At 40.5% G+C, this 22,870-nt stretch overlaps 2 protein-coding genes and 1 pseudogene across 3 annotated transcripts; all 3 read right to left on the bottom strand.

The window, feature by feature from the left end:
* Positions 1–1,488: 1,488 nt before the first annotated feature.
* On the bottom strand, positions 1,489–4,619 carry LOC146665958 (plasminogen receptor (KT)-like). Its single transcript, XM_085411253.1, has 4 exons — positions 4,523–4,619; positions 3,018–3,148; positions 2,792–2,901; positions 1,489–1,898 (listed from the first exon to the last, which is right to left on the bottom strand). The coding sequence occupies exons 1-4, from the start codon at positions 4,601–4,603 to the stop codon at positions 1,771–1,773; spliced, it is 450 nt and encodes a 149-aa protein (XP_085267379.1). The 5' UTR covers positions 4,604–4,619; the 3' UTR covers positions 1,489–1,770.
* A 5,538-nt stretch (positions 4,620–10,157) lies between these two features.
* LOC146665957 (sterile alpha motif domain-containing protein 3-like) lies at positions 10,158–12,972 on the bottom strand (annotated as a pseudogene).
* A 2,870-nt stretch (positions 12,973–15,842) lies between these two features.
* On the bottom strand, positions 15,843–19,205 carry LOC146665956 (plasminogen receptor (KT)-like). Of its 2 annotated transcripts, none has more exons than XM_085411251.1 (5): positions 19,067–19,205; positions 18,879–18,975; positions 17,372–17,502; positions 17,146–17,255; positions 15,843–16,252 (listed from the first exon to the last, which is right to left on the bottom strand). In XM_085411251.1, the coding sequence occupies exons 2-5, from the start codon at positions 18,957–18,959 to the stop codon at positions 16,125–16,127; spliced, it is 450 nt and encodes a 149-aa protein (XP_085267377.1). In that variant the 5' UTR covers positions 18,960–18,975; positions 19,067–19,205; the 3' UTR covers positions 15,843–16,124. The 2 variants fall into 2 exon arrangements, with proteins under 2 accessions (XP_085267377.1, XP_085267378.1); XM_085411252.1 differs by having other exon boundaries at positions 19,103–19,122.
* Between the last annotated feature and the right edge of the window lie 3,665 nt (positions 19,206–22,870).

The raw sequence follows: 22,870 nt of genomic DNA, 5'->3' as shown, positions 1-22,870 counted from the left end.
CCATTACCACATTCTGCCCCTGTCACTGCAGTACAGGTCAAAATGGTACAGATTTGTACTTTATTTCAAATTGAACCTTTAAAGGGGCATTTCTGGACTTTTAAAGACCAGTATTGTACTTTTAAGGGAACATTTAAAAAAAAATTTACCTATAGGTACAAAAATGTTCTTCTCTCGTACCTCTATTGGGACAAATAGCCACAATTGCTGACTTGCACATGTTAGACACTGTGGTAATGGATTGTCCTAAAAATCCAGTTCCTCTCCTGATGATAGAAACCCCTCTATGAAGAATCCCATTATGTTCTTCTCTCCCTTCCAAGGGACTGGGTCTTAGGTCTGGGATCGTGGATTCAGCAGGGTCTGATGCATCTCGATTTGAATTTTCCCATAGCTGATGTCTTTGAATCACAGAAGGCTGCTGCTGTATATGTTCAGGGTGAAGAATTTCACACACTTGGTTTAAACCGCTATTCTGATTATGCTGTCCTCTGCAGCTGCTGAAGCGGGGTTCAGGTATATGCTGATCTGGCAATGGTACCTCATGTTCCGCATGTAAAATTTGGTTACCACAGCGAACTTCAGGTGCCTCGCATACAGTTTGGTCAGCAGTGGGTGAACGTTGGGACGGTCTAGCCTCCGTCGCGCTGCCCAGGTTGCCTAGCAACCATGATAGCTGGAAACGTGTGGTTGACAGAAATTAAGGAGAACATATTTTGTTCGTTTGTTTGTTTCTACATGAGCTTTGTGTGATTTAATAAGCATCTGAGGCTGAGACCACAGGACTGTAAAACATGATTGTTGCATGCTTGCATATTTCTGAAAACATCTTAGTGGTGTGGCAGCCATGGGTTGAGCCAGCCCTGCAAACCCTGTGGATGGACGATGCAGTGGACAGTGGGAGGAAGCATCCTAAAGCTCTCTTTGCAGACCAGCTTGTGCGATTCTCCACTCGCCGACCAGAAAAGGCAAACGGCGGGTCTCAGTTGCAGCACTACATCGTGCAGGTAGCTGTTCAGGAGACACTTGTGCAGCAAGCCTGGCTCAGACACAGGTTCCTGAAAGCTCCCCGTCTGCACCTGTGCCTTCAACTGTTTCGGCTTGTCCTGCTTGTGCCGCCTCCTCTCCTTCTTCTTGGTAGACATCAAGTGTTGCCACACAGATATTATGTGGAGGATGCAGCAGGCCCCCACAACTTTGGGAGGAAACAGAGGCTGACCCTCAAGGGCTCACAAGAAGATGGAGTGCCAGCGTGTTTTGAGGATGCACAAAGTAGGATCTTTAATATTTCTGGCCTTTGCTGAGCTCTGGCTCTGCTAGTTTCACTGTTTCTCTGTTGGGGAATCCTCTCACACTCAAACTGTGAAATATGCTCCACTCCAGTCCACTGAATGGCTGTGGAAAATATGAAAGAGGACATAACTTTACACATTAACTTCTAACAATTTAAGCCCAAAGAGTCAGGAGCCTTTCGTTCAATAAGGTCAACCTGACAGAGAGAAATAGCAGAGCCTTAAAATTTTCCATGATAGAGGACGTTTGTTCTATAAATTATTACATTATTTCTCCAAGAAGGAGCTGAGGCCGCTTTTACCTTAATGCTACATAAAGTATAGTTGTGTATCGTTTAGGGAGTGGGTATGTTTTGGACAGCTAAACCTGAGGTTTCTTTGTGAGCCACTTCCCCGTCTTTGTGGTTTGTTGAAAACGAAATGTACAGTGGCTGCAGCTCCTCTCTGGAACCACGCTGTTAGACAATAACTAATTACATTATTTCTCCAAGAAGGCGCTGAGGCTGCTTTTAGCACGGCGGGCCTTCTCTATGCTCTCAAAGGTTGGAGTCCCTTGAGGTAACTGTAGACGGTCATTTTCAGTCTCCATGATATTCTCAGCTTCCCCTAAAGACATCATGAAAAACACATTTAATGGGTATAATTAGTGACTGCAATCTTTTTTAAAAATGTCATTAATGAATAACTAAACACAATATTTGTTAAACATTTAGATGCATTATTTGGTAAACAGTAAGGTCCATTTGGACAGAGACTTTTTCTTTTTTAGCATTTTGGTTCTGTTCATTACCACAATTAATTTTAAATATAACAACTTTAAATATAATTAACTCAGATCCAGTTGAACTGCCGACTGTCAGCCTTAATTCAGTGGGTTGAACAAAAAGATTGCACAAAAATGTGAGAACTAAAATGCAATCCCATCATTTCAGGACATCAAAAGTAACTGGACAAATAAAATAAAATGTATTCATTTGAATCGTGCTAATGCAAGCGCCACACCTCAAATCAACTCCAGGGCTTCTATCTGCTTAATTGATAATGACATAACAAAGGAAGTGCCCACACCTGCCCATGAAATAGCCTTTCAGTCAAATGTCCAATTACTTTTTGTCCCTTTAAAAAGCGGGGGGCACACGTTAAGGGGCCGGAACTCCAAAACCTTCATCCGATTTGAATGTGGATTTTCTCATATGAAAGCTGGGCGTCTACACATTATATAGATGCCCATCATAGCGGAAAGTGGAAATTGTTTTGGTAAACAGACACTATTCATGTATTCAAATATATATATGGACCTAACTGTATATTAGAGCCTGTGTTTTCTGGATATAGTGAGTCTGTGTTTTGCTGTTCAAAGTAAAATAATCCTCTAAAACCAAAGCAAAGAATCACTATATAATGCTTGATAAGGATTTATTTACCCGTCTGTGCACCCTCTTTTTAAATGTTAAACAGGTTTCCTTAAGATGATGATGCCTGTAAGTGTGTAGCTTTACCTCTCATACGATTAATAAGCGTTCCATAGGCGCTGTCCATCTGGTAGGCAAATATGAAACTGAGAGGTATGATGGGAGCCAGCATGCCTGGGTTCTTTCTTTTAATAGCTCTAAAGAAAAATGATGATAAACAGAAGACAATATTTAACTGCAAAGATAAAAGCACAACACAGAGATGAGTCTGTGTGTGTTTGTGTCAGATCTTTGTGAGGTGTTAGAATCTCACCCTGCAGTTAGTCCCACTGTGGCCACCGCAAAGAAACTGCCAAAGTATTTCAGAAACTCTCTGGACCAGGCGATCTGCATCGCCATCTGCCGCTCTCTCATCTGGTTCTGCATCAGAATCTGGCGCTCCATCTGGGCACATGCACGCGCGCACACAGACACACAAAAATAAATTAAGAAGAAATGATGAAATAAAATTTTCCCTGCCTGGTAAGATTTCATTTTCAGTTATAATCAATTTCAGTCAATTACTGTTGATCAGAGCTGTAATAATCATCTGATTCATCAGTTAATTGTTTTATGAGAGTACAGACAGTTTAAAGAGATCTCCATAAGCACCAAAGGCTTAGTACTTTTTAAAAAAGCCCCTAAAAACTTGTAGGAAGTGTACATTACGTGAACAGAGATGTGATTAGTTGGGAGCACAGACTGAACTTCTATGTATGCTTGAGAAGTTTCTTTGGAATTTTTTTTAAGTCATGAAACTAAACCCTGGAATCCACTGCTGTAAACATGCCAACTACAAACACTACGCTCTAGGGAAGGAGGAAGTGACAAACTTTTCATCTCCACAATCTGGGTGTTTCGTACTCCTGACATCGACTCTTGGCTGTACACTCTTTAGGTTCAATGGAAATTACAGGAATGACTTCTGTAATTGACAGTGTTTGTTCTTTTAAAGCCAGCATCCGCTGAAACAAACTAGTGAGTAGTCTGAGCACACTTAAGGGTGTCCCCCTTTAACGGCCCATGTTGTGAATGAGTGAAGAATGCATTTATGAAAAGAAAGCATTTCCCGCTCCTCCACACCATGTGTATGAGCTGCAGGAACGGGAAATGGGGTGACACGTTCGCTGAAAGGTCAGCTTTCATGACGGCTTCATCTGGGTCACAAAAAAGGAAGTAAATGGAAGATAGAGGATGTTAAATTTGAATAAACTATCCTGAAACTCACTCCAGCATCTAAGTACATAGATGCTGCAGGGTCTCCATCTTATAAAAATGAAGCAGTTCAATATGCCCATATACACAAATACGTAACATAAGTAAAGATCACTGCACATCTTTGCTCAGCCACCAGTTTCACATTATTAGTTAGTTTGTCTCCAAAGCGCTCAACCTGAAATGGCCCTCTGATGTACTCATTCCTAATCATGTCCTTCATGGTCACTCCAAACAAAAAAATCTTAACATCTTCAACTCTGTCACCTCCAGTTTTCCAAACCACACATCATAGCATCTTGAAAACCTTTCCTTTCAGTCTGCAACTATCCATCACAAATTACCGCTGACACTCGTCTCCACCCACTGTTACTTTGGATGGTTGGATGCTATTTGAACTCATCCACTTTCACTGCCTCTGCTCCTTCAATATTCTGCCCATCTCCCTCTCATTTTTGTGCTGATGCCAAATGAATCATGAGTGTTCCCCATCTTTCACTAGATGGTGAAAGATGTCACAGCAGAGGTCAGAGGTGATGTGCGAGTGGGTGCACTTTCACTCACCTGCAGCCGTGCATTCGTTAGCATGAATTCTTGTTGCTTTTTTAAATTGTCATCCATGGATTTGGACAGCAGGACACCCATGGCTGCGTTGGCGTTTCTGTGAATTAAACACGCAGTCATTCAAACGTGCTGCTCTGCTCTCATCACAGCAGCAAACAAAATTCCAGAGTCGGGCTTAGAAAAGCCACCTGCTTCAAACTGGATTTGTTTCAGCATGTAGTGACCTCTTCAGGCCTTCAGTGTCTCTTCACTTCAGCTTTAGCTTTAAGCCTCAACTCATTTTAAGCTTTCCCGTTAAGTTAGCGAATAACAACACGACTACTGTCTACACAGAGGAAGTATTTGCAGCCCACCAAAAGGTTTTACCAGAGAAAAAGAGGGGAAAGTGTTGTTGTTTTTTTACTTTTACACCAATTCAGGATTTTTTTTTCTTTTCTTTATTCAAATCAAGCAACAAAGTATATATCTCATTTACATTGACAGTTTTTTTTTCCTTTTTTCCCCTTTTCCCTTTCCCTCCCCTCTTTTTCCCCTTCCCTTCCTTCCTCTCCCCATCCTTTTTACATAAAATATAATTACCATTATATAAACAATCATATCTATGTCTATATCAATTCACGATTTTTAATAATGTCAACTCTAAGAAGCATATTTGTTTACAAAATGGTCACAAATAACAGGAAAAGGCATTGATGTTTGCCAGATAAGACGATGAATTCGCCTCCTTCAAAAATACTGTAAATGCTTCAGCTAGAACCACAGTTACTGCCAAATGCAATAAATACTGAAGCACTTCCACAGGTAAGTGCTTACGAGCTTTATCTTATGATTGCCGATCAGGTATGCTTTTAGACTTGTGCTATGTTTAAAGTGATAAATGTTACAAGGTCAACAGTAATAAAATAGCTGGCTCCTTTTTTTTTTTAAATGAAGGTGATACATGGGTGCAGCTTCATGCATACAGAGATGCTGTCTGACTAACAGGATATGTGTGAAAAATGTGTGAAAAGGAGATTAAAAATTGTGAGACTGCGACGAGAATTTTTGGTCAATGTTGCCACCTACTGGACCCTAAATGGCATGAATACCTCCAAATCACTTTCCTAAAACACCTGATGTCCTCCTGATCAAACGTTCTGCGTAATTAAGCCTAAAGTAAGAGAATTTAATGTTCACTTGAATGTATATTTATTATGATGAGACAGATTTTGAAGGATTTGTTTTTAAATTTATGATTAAAAAGGAGGTCCAATTAGGGCTGGGCGATATGACCCAAAATTCATATCTCGATATTTTTTAGCTGGATGGCGATATAAGATATATATCTCGATTTTTCTTTTTAAAGCCATAAGTTAAGAACAAAAAGAGAGTTCTTAGTCACACTGTGTCCCAGATGTCACACGGGCACTTTTATTTACATACAGCGTAGATATTACTCAAAAATAAATTATCAGCATATATTAAATAATCATGGTCCATAAATAAAAGAAAATAATGTTGTTTTTGTGCATAACAAAAAGCTCACAATTGTGCAGTCAAAATGTAAACTAAAAGACGCTGAGCATAATAACAAAGAGACAGATTTCACAGCTGCTCCACGTCTCTGAACAGGTGCCATTTGTGGTCCTTATACACACACTGTACGTATCACTCCGCGAGGCTCCTCCTCTGTAGCCGTAATTCTCCGACAATCCATCAAGCGGTGCAGCTCCGTAGCTTAGCAAAGTCATATTAAAACATTTTTTGACAGATTGCTGAGCGCTGTGTACCACATAAAATCGGTTCGCGGTCAGTAAGCACAACCAGAATTCATACATAAGGCGCACTGTCGATTTTTGAGAAAAGGAAAGGATTTTAGGCCGTGCAGCCCCTCTGGGCTGCATGTCGTTAGCGTGGTTAGCTCGCTAATAGTGATGGGTCGTTCGCGAACGAAATGGCTCTTGGAGCCGACTCTTTGACGTGAACGATGCGAGCCGGCTCCTTATCGCGAGCCGTCACGTGGTTTTTTTTTTTTTCTTTCTTTCTCTCAGCCTCTCTCTCGCACTTTTTTTCCGCTTCACTCTGCACGCGAGCCTTGTGCTTTACGCTGGGCAGAGGGGGGAGGGGCGGTAGTTACACTCAGTAGCACAGGAACAGAGCCAGAGAGAGAGAAAGAGAGGCAGGGACAACAACATTAGAAAGGTATAGTAATCATCCACAACTATTTTCGGTTGCAGATGATAAAGGATGGAGAAAGTTTATTCATGCAGGTCCATATGACAGAGAATATGCATGTTCTTTTTGTTTTCATATTATAATTTATATTTAATTGTGTTGTGGTTTGCAGTGTTTTGTGTTCTTTTCACTTTAAATTTGTGAAAGGAAAAAGCTGAAAATTTAAATAGTTAAAACTTGAAATGTGAATAGTTGATTTTTGTATTATATGATTTATTTATTACATTTTATGTGGAGTGAATAAATAAAAGTATATTTACGGTGGCCCCTAGAGACAAAGCACATACAAACTTCAAATCACGTACGAACTCTGAAGCATGTACAAACTCCAAAACACGTAAAAACACGTACAAACTCCAAAACACGTAAAAACACGTACAAACTCCGAAGCACGTAAAAACTCAGAAGCACATAAAAACTCAAAACACGTACAAAAGACAACAGAAGTGCTCCAGGATGCTGGGCGCAGTGTTGAGCCTTTGTTATCTTGTGGCTACACAAGCCAGCAAGTACCAACGACCGGATTTGGTGTGTGGTAGTAACAGGTAAATGAACTTTTTTTTAAATTATTTGAATATATATATGAGTGCCTGTGTATAAATACACAAACAATACACACATGCTTTCAATTGTGTAATTTAAGTGATCTAGTAGCTCTGCTTTGGAAGTTCAGTTCATGCTAGAAATGTGTTTTGGAGTTTGTACGTGTTTTGTCTCTAGGGGCCACCGCATATATTTATATATAAACATATATAAATAAAACCACTTGTTTTTACGTTAGTAATTCCTTTTGTGCATAATTTTATATTATTGTTAATAATAAATTAATTAAAGCAACAAAACAACCTGAAGAGCCGGTTCGGAGCCGAAAGAGCCGGCTCTTTTTAGTGAGCCGAACCGAAAGAGCCGGGTCTCTAAAAAGAGCCGGAAATCCCATCACTACTCGCTAACACGTTGACGCCATCCAGCCCCACGCACGGTAACTCGCTAACGGAGATTTTCCGCTTTCATCTTGTCATTGCCTGCAGGTGAAGCTATGGGGGAGTTGTGTTCAGTGCAGGAGAGGCGAGGCCGAGTAACGTTGCGTAGAGACAAAAGTGGACGAAAGAGAGGCAAACCTGCGGCTCCACAAGTATAATTATAACGTAACATAGATTATATCGATATAAACGATATTGTCACATCTTATATCTCGTATGAAAATATATCGATATTTTTAAAAAACTCGATATATCGCCCAGCCCTAGGTCCAATATTCTAAAACTGTCTGAATTATGTACAGGCTTAATGCAATGACTAAGCACACCTGTGGCTTCTGTGGTTTGGATAAAACTGGGGGCTGCCAAAGTGAACTAATGAATTTAGTATTTTGATGAAATTTTAAAATAAAATGAAATGATGTTTCTCACCTTACGGAGCAATCAGACTCCTGCGTGGACTGACAACCAATTCAAACCACCAGCAAACAATTAGCTATGGCTTGGACTGAACCAAATGATGGGTGAGCACTCAGATGCTCTAATTAGTGCTGTCAAATCCGGAAAAGTGGAAAATAGCTATCTATGTGCATGCTGCAGGTGGGGAAAGAAAGCTTAATTGACAAAACTATTATTGCTACCAAGAAGCAGAAGACAAAACTGAAGTAAAAGGATTCTGTGAAGGTAAAGGAATCAAATGAAATCCATTCATTTAATTGACAATTCAAATTTATTTATGTGGCTTTGAATGCAAACAACAGCTGCCTGTCTCTAATACTGTAAGGTAGTCCCTACAGTATTAGAGACAAGGCCAGCAATCTGATGATCCCCTATGAGCAAGCACTTGGCAACTGTGGGGAGGAAAAACTCCCCGTTGGGAAGAAACCTCCAGCAGAACCAGGCTCAGGAAGGAGCAGCCTTCTGCCGTGACTGGCTGGGTTCTCAACTGTTGTTTGCATGACTGAGATGGTAAGAGCCTAATTAACCCCATTATACCCCAATTATTAGTTATTTCCCTATTAAAATTGTCATAGTCCAGTTAGAGCCAAATAAAGTTGGCACTGACATTAGGTTTGTCTTCACCTTTTCCATTTCCATAGAGGAAAATTAAAGGTATTGTGCTAAAAATGAAAGTAAATAAATTTATATAGCTCGAATTTTGTTGACCAAGAACAATAAAATGCAAAGGCAAACGCAAATACATCCTACAGCATGTGACATCAGGTGTGCCACATAATTTCTGACCTCTTGGACCATTTTCCAGAACATGTGATGAATAGCCACAATTGCTAACTTGCACATGTTAGACACTGTGGTAATGGATTGTCCTAAAAATCCAGTTCCTCTCCTGATGATAGAAACCCCTCTATGAAGAATCCCATTATGTTCTTCTCTCCCTTCCAAGGGACTAGGTCTTAGGTCTGGGATCGTGGATTCAGCAGGGTCTGATGCATCTCGATTTGAATTTTCCCATAGCTGATGTCTTTGAATCACAGAAGGCTGCTGCTGTATATGTTCAGGGTGAAGAATTTCACACACTTGGTTTAAACCGCTATTCTGATTATGCTGTCCTCTGCAGCTGCTGAAGCGGGGTTCAGGTATATGCTGATCTGGCAATGGTACCTCATGTTCCGCGTGTAAAATTTGGTTACCACAGCGAACTTCAGGTGCCTCGCATACAGTTTGGTCAGCAGTGGGTGAACGTTGGTCATCAAATCCCAACGTTTTTCTCATAATTTTGTGAGCATAAGTGCCCACAGTGCAAATCGCGCCCCAAACGGAGTTTGACATGTTTACAGATATATTTGCTAACTACACGCGCAAGATTAATGAAAACTGTTTTCTACGTGCGACCGTCCTAAAGGTAAACTGTGTTGAAGCACCTCTATTTATAGACTCATGTGGCAGAGATGGTGACGTCAACCGTCACGGGAGACTGCACGTCACAGTATCCCCTTTGAGAAGATCAAAGGATCAAAGAATAGCTCCGTGTCATTTCGCGCATGCTCAGATCATGCGCATTGAAATGAACGGGATATATATTTATTCATTCTAGATACCTTGCTATATAACAAAGGCGACTGTGCACTCAAAGGACGAGGAGAGTTCAAAATAGGGCTGTTCGATATAACGACACATATGGATGACGATATGAAAAAGTCTATCGCTTCATATTACGGCAATATTTTTTTTCATGGTTTTTATGGCTGTATCCCAATTCAGGGTCTGCAGCCTTAAAGTACGCAGCCTCAATGGTCCTCAAGGGCCGTGTACTCAAAGACCGCTAAGGCCGGAAGTGCGAGGCTTGTGAAATGGGACGGTCTAGCCTCCGTTGCGCTGCCCAGGTTGCCTAGCAACCATGATAGCTGGAAACGTGTGGTTGACAGAAATTAAGGAGAACATATTTTGTTCGTTTGTTTGTTTCTACATGAGCTTTGTGTGATTTAATAAGCATCTGAGGCTGAGACCACAGGACTGTAAAACATGATTATTGCAAGAACATTTTGAAGAACAGCAGTGAAGTTTTCGCTAAAGCGGCGACAGATGTTGTCTTGGCAGGGATGCATTAAATCAACCTCATCACACAACTGGAAATGAAAAGAGCAGAATAGACAAAAGAATGACATTTTACATTGAGGATTTAAACTTTTGACATGTTTAAAGACACAGACTGGAGATAAATGTAAAGTGCTTTAACCCTTGAACAAAAATTCTAAAGATAATGAACAGATTGATTAATCAGTTAGTACAGAAAATAATAATCAGATTTAGAGACAAAAAAATCATTAGCTGTTTCCCCAATCATCTTAACAATTCTTACCCCTGCAGATGTCCCCAGGAATGGATCGCTCTTTAATAGGTCCACAGTACACATTCCTTCAGCTACCTCTCGACGTCTCCATGCAAAGTTTTTTGTCATGCGGTCTTTCACCAGTGCTGTGTCAGGATGTAGCTTCTTGTGCTGATCATTTAGCACCTTGATATGAGCATCAACGGAGGCTGCATCTTCCCCCACAAAGCACGAATCCTTTGTCAAAGCAGATATCAGTATTATCGTAAGTAAAATCTGATAAGTTAATGTTACTCGAAATGCGGTAATTTGTACACCAAATGCTTTGAAAAAAATGCAAAAATGTTGAATAGGAATTGCAAGTTGAGCTGACTTTTGTTAAATCAACTGTGAAGTTCCTTTTTCTATGTTAATGTTATCTGTTAACATGTTTCTTTCAATTAATGTTTACTTTTAGCTTTACAGTGAACATAATAAGACTATATGTTACCTTAGCTCTTAGAGGCTGAGGGTGTGAGGACTTACGAGAGAGGGCTTCAGTCTCTTCAGACAGGAGCTGCTCGATTCCTCTGTGGTCCGATGTTTCTGCGTGCATACAAACTTTTCTTTAACCCGGTTCACTTCTTCGTTGCTGATTAGGGGAGCCCGTTCTGCTTTGAACTTTCTCTTGAGTTGGCTGTGCCAGGTGTCCTAGTTGTTTCAAATGTATATAAGTAGTTAATTATGCTTACTTTATATTAATATAATCTATAAAAGAAACAAAAAAGGAGAGGTACTCACATAACCATTTCCGTGTACATCTCTTAAGAAAGGATACTTCACAATCAGGGCTTTGATGACCTGGATGTAGTCTGAGTGGGTTGGGTACCTGTTTCAAACATAAGAAAAACAACCGACAGTACACTGATTACTCTTATCCTTTCCTGGGGGCTTTTCTGTTCTTCAATTCTTCTAATCATATTGTTATTACCGTAAATAGTATGTTGTAGACCAATGTCAAATCAATGTAGCTAAAGTTGATTTTAATTTTTTAAAAATGGGCGTGGACAAACAGCCACACCTCTCCCAAACTTCATTAATTAATTGACTGCAGTCCTGAATTATTAATTTACTCTTGAGCAAATTCGAAAATGAACACTTTGGATATCATAGTCCAGACAAGGTCTGGAGACACAGGATGTATGGTTTTACCACTATTGCCAGTTCATTGGAACCGTGTGTCACGCCAGACTCGAACGCTGGTCTCCAGATTGGGAGGCAGATGGGCTAAGCATTTGTTCTCTGCCTCTCTTACAACAGCAATATTAATATTAAGAAATTAATGTAATTATTCAGAAAGGAACCCTTACATTGTGTACTATGACAGCATTTCATAAAGAGTCCCAATTATTTTGTTTCAGTACTTCTGTTCTTTCTAGACTGGTTCTTTGAGATCCAAGCGACTCTGGACATCTTGTGGGAATTTTGGAATGGAAATAACTGCAGGCAGTCTACGGCAAGAAGGTATAGAACTGCAATACAGTAGGAAAACAGCATTAACTAGCCATTTTGCAAGCACTTAAATGCATATGCAAATTTAGACATTTATCGCAACTTACCTCTGGTTTGCTTGGGACACTGGACCTTCAACTGTACCTTCAAATGGGTCGACCGGTTGTAAAGTGATGATGACTTCCTTGTAGCGGTTTGTGAAGTCTCTGAACTTCAGCTGCTTTTTGAAAGACTTGTCAAAAAGATATGCAACCATGGTCTCAGTGAGTCCACAGTCTACCGTCAATCCATCTACATCGTTATCTGAAATATAAAGTACAGTATGAAATAAAAATAAAACCATTTTCAAATTTAGTTTTAAAGTGACATTATGGTCAATAATAATAATAATAATAAGCTATCATTGTGAATCTGTCTATATTCCCCAAAAGGAAGTTACAATTAATTCTCTTGATTAATTGTTAATATAAATTAACTGGTAATATAAAAATGTAAGTAAGTGTCCCTGCGCAGAGCTTACAGCTCTCATATTCGAAAATCCCACTAAGTAGGTGGAATGGTACAAATGTGTGCCTTCCATTGTTTAAAATCCCTTTGAGCGGGAAACAAGTTAGATGCTATAAATTTTGCTTAGAAAACGATTTTGTTAATAGCTATATTTACATACTAGCATGTTTTGAGAAATTATTGATTTTTTTACATTGTTGTACAGGGTTCGTCACTATTTATTGATAAAACACTCGAATACGGCGGGCAGACAGACGTTGAACATTCCACCAACAGTCTAAATAGTCCACATTTGTACCTTTCTTTGTTTAAAACTTCGCTAACTGCTAGCTTTCGCCCATGTTAAATCTACCTCTTCGGACTTTTGCTAACTCTACTGTAAATCTTTGCGCCTCATCGTCTGACACGTCAATGCCTTCTTCCATCAACCTTTTAAGGAGCTCCTCCGTGGATAACCCCCTGAGAGTCATTTTCTGCGTCAACGCTAGTCAGCGCGGAGGCGGAGCACTCATCGCTGCTGCCTTTTCGGCCTTTGGGATTAATGCGCGTTGCGAACTTGACACATGAAAATACAACATTGTGGTATTAATGCGCAGTTGTTTAGAAACCGTTATGCTGTCTTGGCGAACTATATTTGTAACTTACAAAATGTAGTCACCGTAACATAAAAATCTGCTTGACATTTTAACTTCCAAAGAACCTCGGTTTAACTTGATGTTGCAAATTCCATAAAAACCTCACAATTAATGAACAATTCTAGGATGTAGTAAAAGCACAAAAGTAAATGGCCAAACATAACAGTAAAATGATTTCACGTTTTTGAAAGATTTAAAACATTAAAAAATTATAACTGGAACTTAATAAAATGGAAATGGACCAGTTTTTTTTAACATCATTTGGTTGTGCCTGCATGTCATTGTGTGTGTGTGTTTTTTAATATAATTTAACATAACTTACACAAAGGTAGGTTACAGATATTCTTTGCATCATAGGATAATTTACGTACAGAGGAGAGGACCAACAGATTTGATTATAACATGTAGCTTTTATGAGCACACTCACATCTCATATGAATTTTACAATTAACCAGGCCCATCCAGATTTTCCCATGCTGACCCATAACCACATTCTGCCCCTGTCACTGCAGTACAGGTCAAAATGGTACAGATTTGTACTTTATTTCAAATTGAACCTTTAAAGGGGCATTTCTGGACTTTTAAAGACCAGTATTGTACTTTTAAGGGAACATTTAAAAAAAAATTTACCTATAGGTACAAAAATGTTCTTCTCTCGTACCTCTATTGGGACAAATAGCCACAATTGCTGACTTGCACATGTTAGACACTGTGGTAATGGATTGTCCTAAAAATCCAGTTCCTCTCCTGATGATAGAAACCCCTCTATGAAGAATCCCATTATGTTCTTCTCTCCCTTCCAAAGGAGGCCTGTCTCTGTTCACAATTTCATCATGGTGTTCTGAGACTCTTTGACTAGGTCTTAGGTCTGAGATCCTGGATTCAGCAGGGTCTGCTGCATCTCGATTTGAATTTTCCCATAGCTGATGTCTTTGAATCACAGAAGGCTGCTGCTGTATATGTTCAGGGTGAAGAATTTCACACACTTGGTTTAAACCGCTATTCTGATTATGCTGTCCTCTGCAGCTGCTGAAGCGGGGTTCAGGTATATGCTGATCTGGCAATGGTACCTCATGTTCCGCGTGTAAAATTTGGTTACCACAGCGAACTTCAGGTGCCTCGCATACAGTTTGGTCAGCAGTGGGTGAACGTTGGTCATCAAATCCCAACGTTTTTCTCATAATTTTGTGAGCATAAGTGCCCACAGTGCAAATTGCGCCCCAAACGGAGTTTGACATGTTTACAGATGAGGAGTTCTCTATTGCTTTCCTTAATTCTTGCAGTATTGTACGATTGAAAGACGTGATTAATTTATATTTGCTAACTACACGCGCAAGATTAATGAAAACTGTTTTCTACGTGCGGCCGTCCTAAAGGTAAACTGTGTTAAAGCACCTCTATTTAAGGACTCATGTGGCAGAGATGGTGACGTCAACCGTCACGGGAGACTGTGACGTGCGGTCGACCGTCACGTCACAGTCTCCCCTTTTGAGAAGATCAAAGGATCAAAGAATAGCTCCGTGTCATTCCGCGCATGCTCAGATCATGCGCATTGAAATGAACGGGATATATATTTATTCATTCTAGATACCTTGCTATATAACAAAGGCGACTGCGCACTCAAAGGACGAGGAGAGTTCAAAATAGGGCTGTTCGATATAACGACACATATGGATGACGATATGAAAAAGTCTATCGCTTCATATTACGGCAATATTTTTTTTCATGGTTTTTATGGCTGTATCCCAATTCAGGGTCTGCAGCCTTAAAGTACGCAGCCTCAATGGTCCTCAAGGGCCGTGTACTCAAAGACCGCTAAGGCCGGAAGTGCGAGGCTTGTGAAATGGGACGGTCTAGCCTCCGTCGCGCTGCCCAGGTTGCCTAGCAACCATGATAGCTGGAAACGTGTGGTTGACAGAAATTAAGGAGAACATATTTTGTTCGTTTGTTTCTACATGAGCTTTGTGTGATTTAATAAGCATCTGAGGCTGAGACCACAGGACTGTAAAACATGATTGTTGCATGCTTGCATATTTCTGAAAACATCTTAGTGGTGTGGCAGCCATGGGTTGAGCCAGCCCTGCAAACCCTGTGGATGGACGATGCAGTGGACAGTGGGAGGAAGCATCCTAAAGCTCTCTTTGCAGACCAGCTTGTGCGATTCTCCACTCGCCGACCAGAAAAGGCAAACGGCGGGTCTCAGTTGCAGCACTACATCGTGCAGGTAGCTGTTCAGGAGACACTTGTGCAGCAAGCCTGGCTCAGACACAGGTTCCTGAAAGCTCCCCGTCTGCACCTGTGCCTTCAACTGTTTCGGCTTGTCCTGCTTGTGCCGCCTCCTCTCCTTCTTCTTGGTAGACATCAAGTGTTGCCACACAGATATTATGTGGAGGATGCAGCAGGCCCCCACAACTTTGGGAGGAAACAGAGGCTGACCCTCAAGGGCTCACAAGAAGATGGAGTGCCAGCGTGTTTTGAGGATGCACAAAGTAGGATCTTTAATATTTCTGGCCTTTGCTGAGCTCTGGCTCTGCTAGTTTCACTGTTTCTCTGTTGGGGAATCCTCTCACACTCAAACTGTGAAATATGCTCCACTCCAGTCCACTGAATGGCTGTGGAAAATATGAAAGAGGACATAACTTTACACATTAACTTCTAACAATTTAAGCCCAAAGAGTCAGGAGCCTTTCGTTCAATAAGGTCAACCTGACAGAGAGAAATAGCAGAGCCTTAAAATTTTCCATGATAGAGGACGTTTGTTCTATAAATTATTACATTATTTCTCCAAGAAGGAGCTGAGGCCGCTTTTACCTTAATGCTACATAAAGTATAGTTGTGTATCGTTTAGGGAGTGGGTATGTTTTGGACAGCTAAACCTGAGGTTTCTTTGTGAGCCACTTCCCCGTCTTTGTGGTTTGTTGAAAACGAAATGTACAGTGGCTGCAGCTCCTCTCTGGAACCACGCTGTTAGACAATAACTAATTACATTATTTCTCCAAGAAGGCGCTGAGGCTGCTTTTAGCACGGCGGGCCTTCTCTATGCTCTCAAAGGTTGGAGTCCCTTGAGGTAACTGTAGACGGTCATTTTCAGTCTCCATGATATTCTCAGCTTCCCCTAAAGACATCATGAAAAACACATTTAATGGGTATAATTAGTGACTGCAATCTTTTTTAAAAATGTCATTAATGAATAACTAAACACAATATTTGTTAAACATTTAGATGCATTATTTGGTAAACAGTAAGGTCCATTTGGACAGAGACTTTTTCTTTTTTAGCATTTTGGTTCTGTTCATTACCACAATTAATTTTAAATATAACAACTTTAAATATAATTAACTCAGATCCAGTTGAACTGCCGACTGTCAGCCTTAATTCAGTGGGTTGAACAAAAAGATTGCACAAAAATGTGAGAACTAAAATGCAATCCCATCATTTCAGGACATCAAAAGTAACTGGACAAATAAAATAAAATGTATTCATTTGAATCGTGCTAATGCAAGCGCCACACCTCAAATCAACTCCAGGGCTTCTATCTGCTTAATTGATAATGACATAACAAAGGAAGTGCCCACACCTGCCCATGAAATAGCCTTTCAGTCAAATGTCCAATTACTTTTTGTCCCTTTAAAAAGCGGGGGGCACACGTTAAGGGGCCGGAACTCCAAAACCTTCATCCGATTTGAATGTGGATTTTCTCATATGAAAGCTGGGCGTCTACACATTATATAGATGCCCATCATAGCGGAAAGTGGAAATTGTTTTGGTAAACAGACACTATTCATGTATTCAAATATATATATGGACCTAACTGTATATTAGAGCCTGTGTTTTCTGGATATAGTGAGTCTGTGTTCTGCTGTTCAAAGTAAAATAATCCTCTAAAACCAAAGCAAAGAATCACTATATAATGCTTGATAAGGATTTATTTACCCGTCTGTGCACCCTCTTTTTAAATGTTAAACAGGTTTCCTTAAGATGATGATGCCTGTAAGTGTGTAGCTTTACCTCTCATACGATTAATAAGCGTTCCATAGGCGCTGTCCATCTGGTAGGCAAATATGAAACTGAGAGGTATGATGGGAGCCAGCATTCCTGGGTTCTTTCTTTTAATAGCTCTAAAGAAAAATGATGATAAACAGAAGACAATATTTAACTGCATAGATAAAAGCACAACACAGAGATGAGTCTGTGTGTGTTTGTGTCAGATCTTTGTGAGGTGTTAGAATCTCACCCTGCAGTTAGTCCCACTGTGGCCACCGCAAAGAAACTGCCAAAGTATTTCAGAAACTCTCTGGACCAGGCGATCTGCATCGCCATCTGCCGCTCTCTCATCTGGTTCTGCATCAGAATCTGGCGCTCCATCTGGGCACATGCACGCGCGCACACAGACACACAAAAATAAATTAAGAAGAAATGATGAAATAAAATTTTCCCTGCTTGGTAAGATTTCATTTTCAGTTATAATCAATTTCAGTCAATTACTGTTGATCAGAGCTGTAATAATCATCTGATTCATCAGTTAATTGTTTTATGAGAGTACAGACAGTTTAAAGAGATCTCCATAAGCACCAAAGGCTTAGTACTTTTTAAAAAAAAGCCCCTAAAAACTTGTAGGAAGTGTACATTACGTGAACAGAGATGTGATTAGTTGGGAGCACAGACTGAACTTCTATGTATGCTTGAGAAGTTTCTTTGGAATTTTTTTTAAGTCATGAAACTAAACCCTGGAATCCACTGCTGTAAACATGCCAACTACAAACACTACGCTCTAGGGAAGGAGGAAGTGACAAACTTTTCATCTCCACAATCTGGGTGTTTCGTACTCCTGACATCGACTCTTGGCTGTACGCTCTTTAGGTTCAATGGAAATTACAGGAATGACTTCTGTAATTGACAGTGTTTGTTCTTTTAAAGCCAGCATCCGCTGAAACAAACTAGTGAGTAGTCTGAGCACACTTAAGGGTGTCCCCCTTTAACGGCCCATGTTGTGAATGAGTGAAGAATGCAATTATGAAAAGAAAGCATTTCCCGCTCCTCCACACCATGTGTATGAGCTGCAGGAACGGGAAATGGGGTGACACGTTCGCTGAAAGGTCAGCTTTCATGACGGCTTCATCTGGGTCACAAAAAAGGAAGTAAATGGAAGATAGAGGATGTTAAATTTGAATAAACTATCCTGAAACTCACTCCAGCATCTAAGTACATAGATGCTGCAGGGTCTCCATCTTATAAAAATGAAGCAGTTCAATATGCCCATATACACAAATACGTAACATAAGTAAAGATCACTGCACATCTTTGCTCAGCCACCAGTTTCACATTATTAGTTAGTTTGTCTCCAAAGCGCTCAACCTGAAATGGCCCTCTGATGTACTCATTCCTAATCATGTCCTTCATGGTCACTCCAAACAAAAAAATCTTAACATCTTCAACTCTGTCACCTCCAGTTTTCCAAACCACACATCATAGCATCTTGAAAACCTTTCCTTTCAGTCTGCAACTATCCATCACAAATTACCGCTGACACTCGTCTCCACCCACTGTTACTTTGGATGGTTGGATGCTATTTGAACTCATCCACTTTCACTGCCTCTGCTCCTTCAATATTCTGCCCATCTCCCTCTCATTTTTGTGCTGATGCCAAATGAATCATGAGTGTTCCCCATCTTTCACTAGATGGTGAAAGATGTCACAGCAGAGGTCAGAGGTGATGTGCGAGTGGGTGCACTTTCACTCACCTGCAGCCGTGCATTCGTTAGCATGAATTCTTGTTGCTTTTTTAAATTGTCATCCATGGATTTGGACAGCAGGACACCCATGGCTGCGTTGGCGTTTCTGTGAATTAAACACGCAGTCATTCAAACATGCTGCTCTGCTCTCATCACAGCAGCAAACAAAATTCCAGAGTTGGGCTTAGAAAAGCCACCTGCTTCAAACTGGATTTGTTTCAGCATGTAGTGACCTCTTCAGTCCTTCAGTGTCTCTTCACTTCAGCTTTAGCTTTAAGCCTCAACTCATTTTAAGCTTTCCCGTTAAGTTAGCGAATAACAACACGACTACTGTCTACACAGAGGAAGTATTTGCAGCCCACCAAAAGGTTTTACCAGAGAAAAAGAGGGGAAAGTGTTGTTGTTTTTTTACTTTTACACCAATTCAGGATTTTTCTTTTCTTTTCTTTATTCAAATCAAGCAACAAAGTATATATCTCATTTACATTGACAGTTTTTTTTTCCTTTTTTCCCCTTTTCCCTTTCCCTCCCCTCTTTTTCCCCTTCCCTTCCTTCCTCTCCCCATCCTTTTTACATAAAATATAATTACCATTATATAAACAATCATATCTATGTCTATATCAATTGTAGATGTGAGAAGCAACTGAATTGCTGCATCCTGTAATGCATACTCTATTGGAGCGCAGCTCAGTGACAGTTATTCCTCTTCCTTGATGCTGCACCTTTTCGTGGTACTGTTTAATAAGTAAACACAACATGACTTGATTTGGGGATAATGGCAGGATGTTTGATATATGGGTGTAGAGTTGCTCTTGTCCTCCCACCCTAAGTACTCCCTGCTCATCAACAAATGGACTTAGGCTGTAGAGCTTGTGTGTCTTATCCTTCAGTTGAATGTCCTTCCCTCGAGTCAAGTCCTTGATTTCTTTGTTCTGTTCTGTTCTTAAATTACTACATTTTCCGTAGCCTGTCACACCAGCGTCTGAAAAATGGTGTAGTTCACACTGCCTGTGTTTGCAGGTAAGACACGTCTTTGAACTTTCACCTTTGACAAGTTTTGAAGATCTAGGATTCCCACAGTGACAGTGTTGATCTGAGAGTGGCTCGTCCCATTCTACTTTCTCTTGGCATAACTGTTGCAGGATTTGTTTTCCTCTTAGGATGAAGGGTGCCACAAATCCCAGTGGGTCGTACACTGATGCTATTGTGCACAGAATTCCTCTTCTTGTCATTGGGCGCTCTTTTACAGTTACTCTGAACTAAAACTCATCAGAAGAAATGCACCACTGAACACCAAGTGGTCTTTCCATCAATAGATCTAAGTCCTTAATACTTTCAGCACTCTCTTCTCCCGACAGTGACTTTATCAGATTTTCACAGTTTGGTATGAACTTTGTCTAATCTTAGTTTACCCTTGCTACACAATTCTCTTGCCTCTTTCACTAGTTTTATTGCTTCAGCTTCTGATATAACACGTACAAGTCCATCATCTACATAAAAGTTCCTTTGAATGAACCTCACTGTGTTTGGAGTGAACTTTTCCTCACATTGCGTGGTTAGATGATTTAAACCAAAGTTGAAAATCTTAGGCCTTAATGTAGAGTCCAGTAGGTGGCAGTGTTGACCAAAGAATGCTTAATTTCACTGTGGTCTCAGTTTTTAACCCTCCTGTTGTGTTGTTTCTGTGGTACAGCAAGGATATCCCTGAGTCAGTTTGTTTAGCCATCCAGAAGTGTCAGAACCCAAAAACTTCCAGTAAACTTTGCTGATATCTTATTATCAACTCCATTACTGCCCACAGGAACAGGACAGTTCACAACACCTGCGTTCTTGCACTTTACACGTCAGGTCAATAGAATACGGAGTGTGTGTGTGTGTGTGTGTGTGCGTGTGTGTGTGTGTGTGTGTGTGTGTGTGTGTGTGTGTGTGTTGGGGAAATATCTCTCACAGTTGCAAAGACAGATGTAGTTTTAGACCCTTTCAGCCTCCACTTTGGCTGCCAGGTCAAACCATTTTCATTTTATATGCTGGTTACACTTTTTAATCCAAGCAGAAATTTTGTATAAGAAAGGTCCTTTTAACAATTTTCTTTTTACATTTTAAAACTTGAAATCAGGTCAATTCATCACAATGGGAAGGTTAAAGCTTTTCACACATTAAGATCTGTCACTTTCATTTAAAAAAAACTGGAGCTAGCAATGTTACTACTGTTGACCTTGTAACATTTATCATTTCAAACATAGCACAAGTCTAAAAGCATACCTGATCGGCAATCATAAGATTAACTAAATGATACGTCACCTACTGTGTGGACTGCAGGTGCGTTGTTCTGTGACGTCACTGAAAATGTTTCCGGCTTTAAAGTCTGAGGCTTTCTCTGTGTGGTGTCTGCACTCCCACGGGTCAGACATGCCAGTTAGGAAAAAACAGGAGAGCATAAGGATGAATGGGGCAAGAAGCTTAATTATTGCTACCAAGAAGCAGAAGACAAAACTGAAGTAAAAGGATTCTGTGAAGGTAAAGGAATCAAATCAAATCCATTCATTTCATTGAGAATTCAAATTTATTTATGTGGCTTTGAATGCAAACAACAGCTGCCTGTCTCTAATACTGTAAGGTAGTCCCTACAGTATTAGAGACAGGCCAGCAATCTGATGATCCCCTATGAGCAAGCACTTGGCAACTGTGGGGAGGAAAAACTCCCCGTTGGGAAGAAACCTCCAGCAGAACCAGGCTCAGGAAGGAGCAGCCTTCTGCCGTGACTGGCTGGGTTCTCAACTGTTGTTTGCATGACTGAGATGGTAAGAGCCTAATTAACCCCATTATACCCCAATTATTAGTTATTTCCCTATTAAAATCGTCATAGTCCAGTTAGAGCCAAATAAAGTTGGCACTGACATTAGGTTGTCTTCACCTTTTCCATTTCCATAGAGGAAAATTAAAGGTATTGTGCTAAAAATGAAAGTAAATAAATTAATATAGCTCGAATTTTGTTGACCAAGAACAATAAAATGTAAAGGCAAACGCAAATACATCCTACAGCACGTGACATCAGGTGTGCCACATAATGTCTGACCTCTTGGACCATTTTCCAGAACATGTGATGAATAGCCACAATTGCTAACTTGCACATGTTAGACACTGTGGTAATGGATTGTCCTAAAAATCCAGTTCCTCTCCTGATGATAGAAACCCCTCTATGAAGAATCCCATTATGTTCTTCTCTCCCTTCCAAGGGACTAGGTCTTAGGTCTGGGATCGTGGATTCAGCAGGGTCTGATGCATCTCGATTTGAATTTTCCCATAGCTGATGTCTTTGAATCACAGAAGGCTGCTGCTGTATATGTTCAGGGTGAAGAATTTCACACACTTGGTTTAAACCGCTATTCTGATTATGCTGTCCTCTGCAGCTGCTGAAGCGGGGTTCAGGTATATGCTGATCTGGCAATGGTACCTCATGTTCCGCGTGTAAAATTTGGTTACCACAGCGAACTTCAGGTGCCTCGCATACAGTTTGGTCAGCAGTGGGTGAACGTTGGTCATCAAATCCCAACGTTTTTCTCATAATTTTGTGAGCATAAGTGCCCACAGTGCAAATCGCGCCCCAAACGGAGTTTGACATGTTTACAGATATATTTGCTAACTACACGCGCAAGATTAATGAAAATTGTTTTCTACGTGCGACCGTCCTAAAGGTAAACTGTGTTGAAGCACCTCTATTTATAGACTCATGTGGCAGAGATGGTGACGTCAACCGTCACGGGAGACTGTGACGTGCGGTCGACCGTCACGTCACAGTCTCCCCTTTGAGAAGATCAAAGAATAGCTCCGTGTCATTCCGCGCATGCTCAGATCATGCGCATTGAAATGAACGGGATATTTATTTATTCATTTTAAATACCTTGCTATATAACAAAGGCGACTGCGCACTCAAAGGACGAGTTCATTCTCATTTTAGCGTACATGGCTGATATATTCGCAGCTCTCAATCATCTCAATCA

The sequence above is a fragment of the Rhamphochromis longiceps genome, linkage group LG7 (genome assembly GCF_057381845.1).
Source record: "Rhamphochromis longiceps isolate RC_006_pf linkage group LG7, R_longiceps_female_GT1.1, whole genome shotgun sequence".
Lineage (NCBI taxonomy): Eukaryota > Metazoa > Chordata > Actinopteri > Cichliformes > Cichlidae > Rhamphochromis > Rhamphochromis longiceps.
This window is presented reverse-complemented; position numbering and strand designations above follow the sequence as displayed.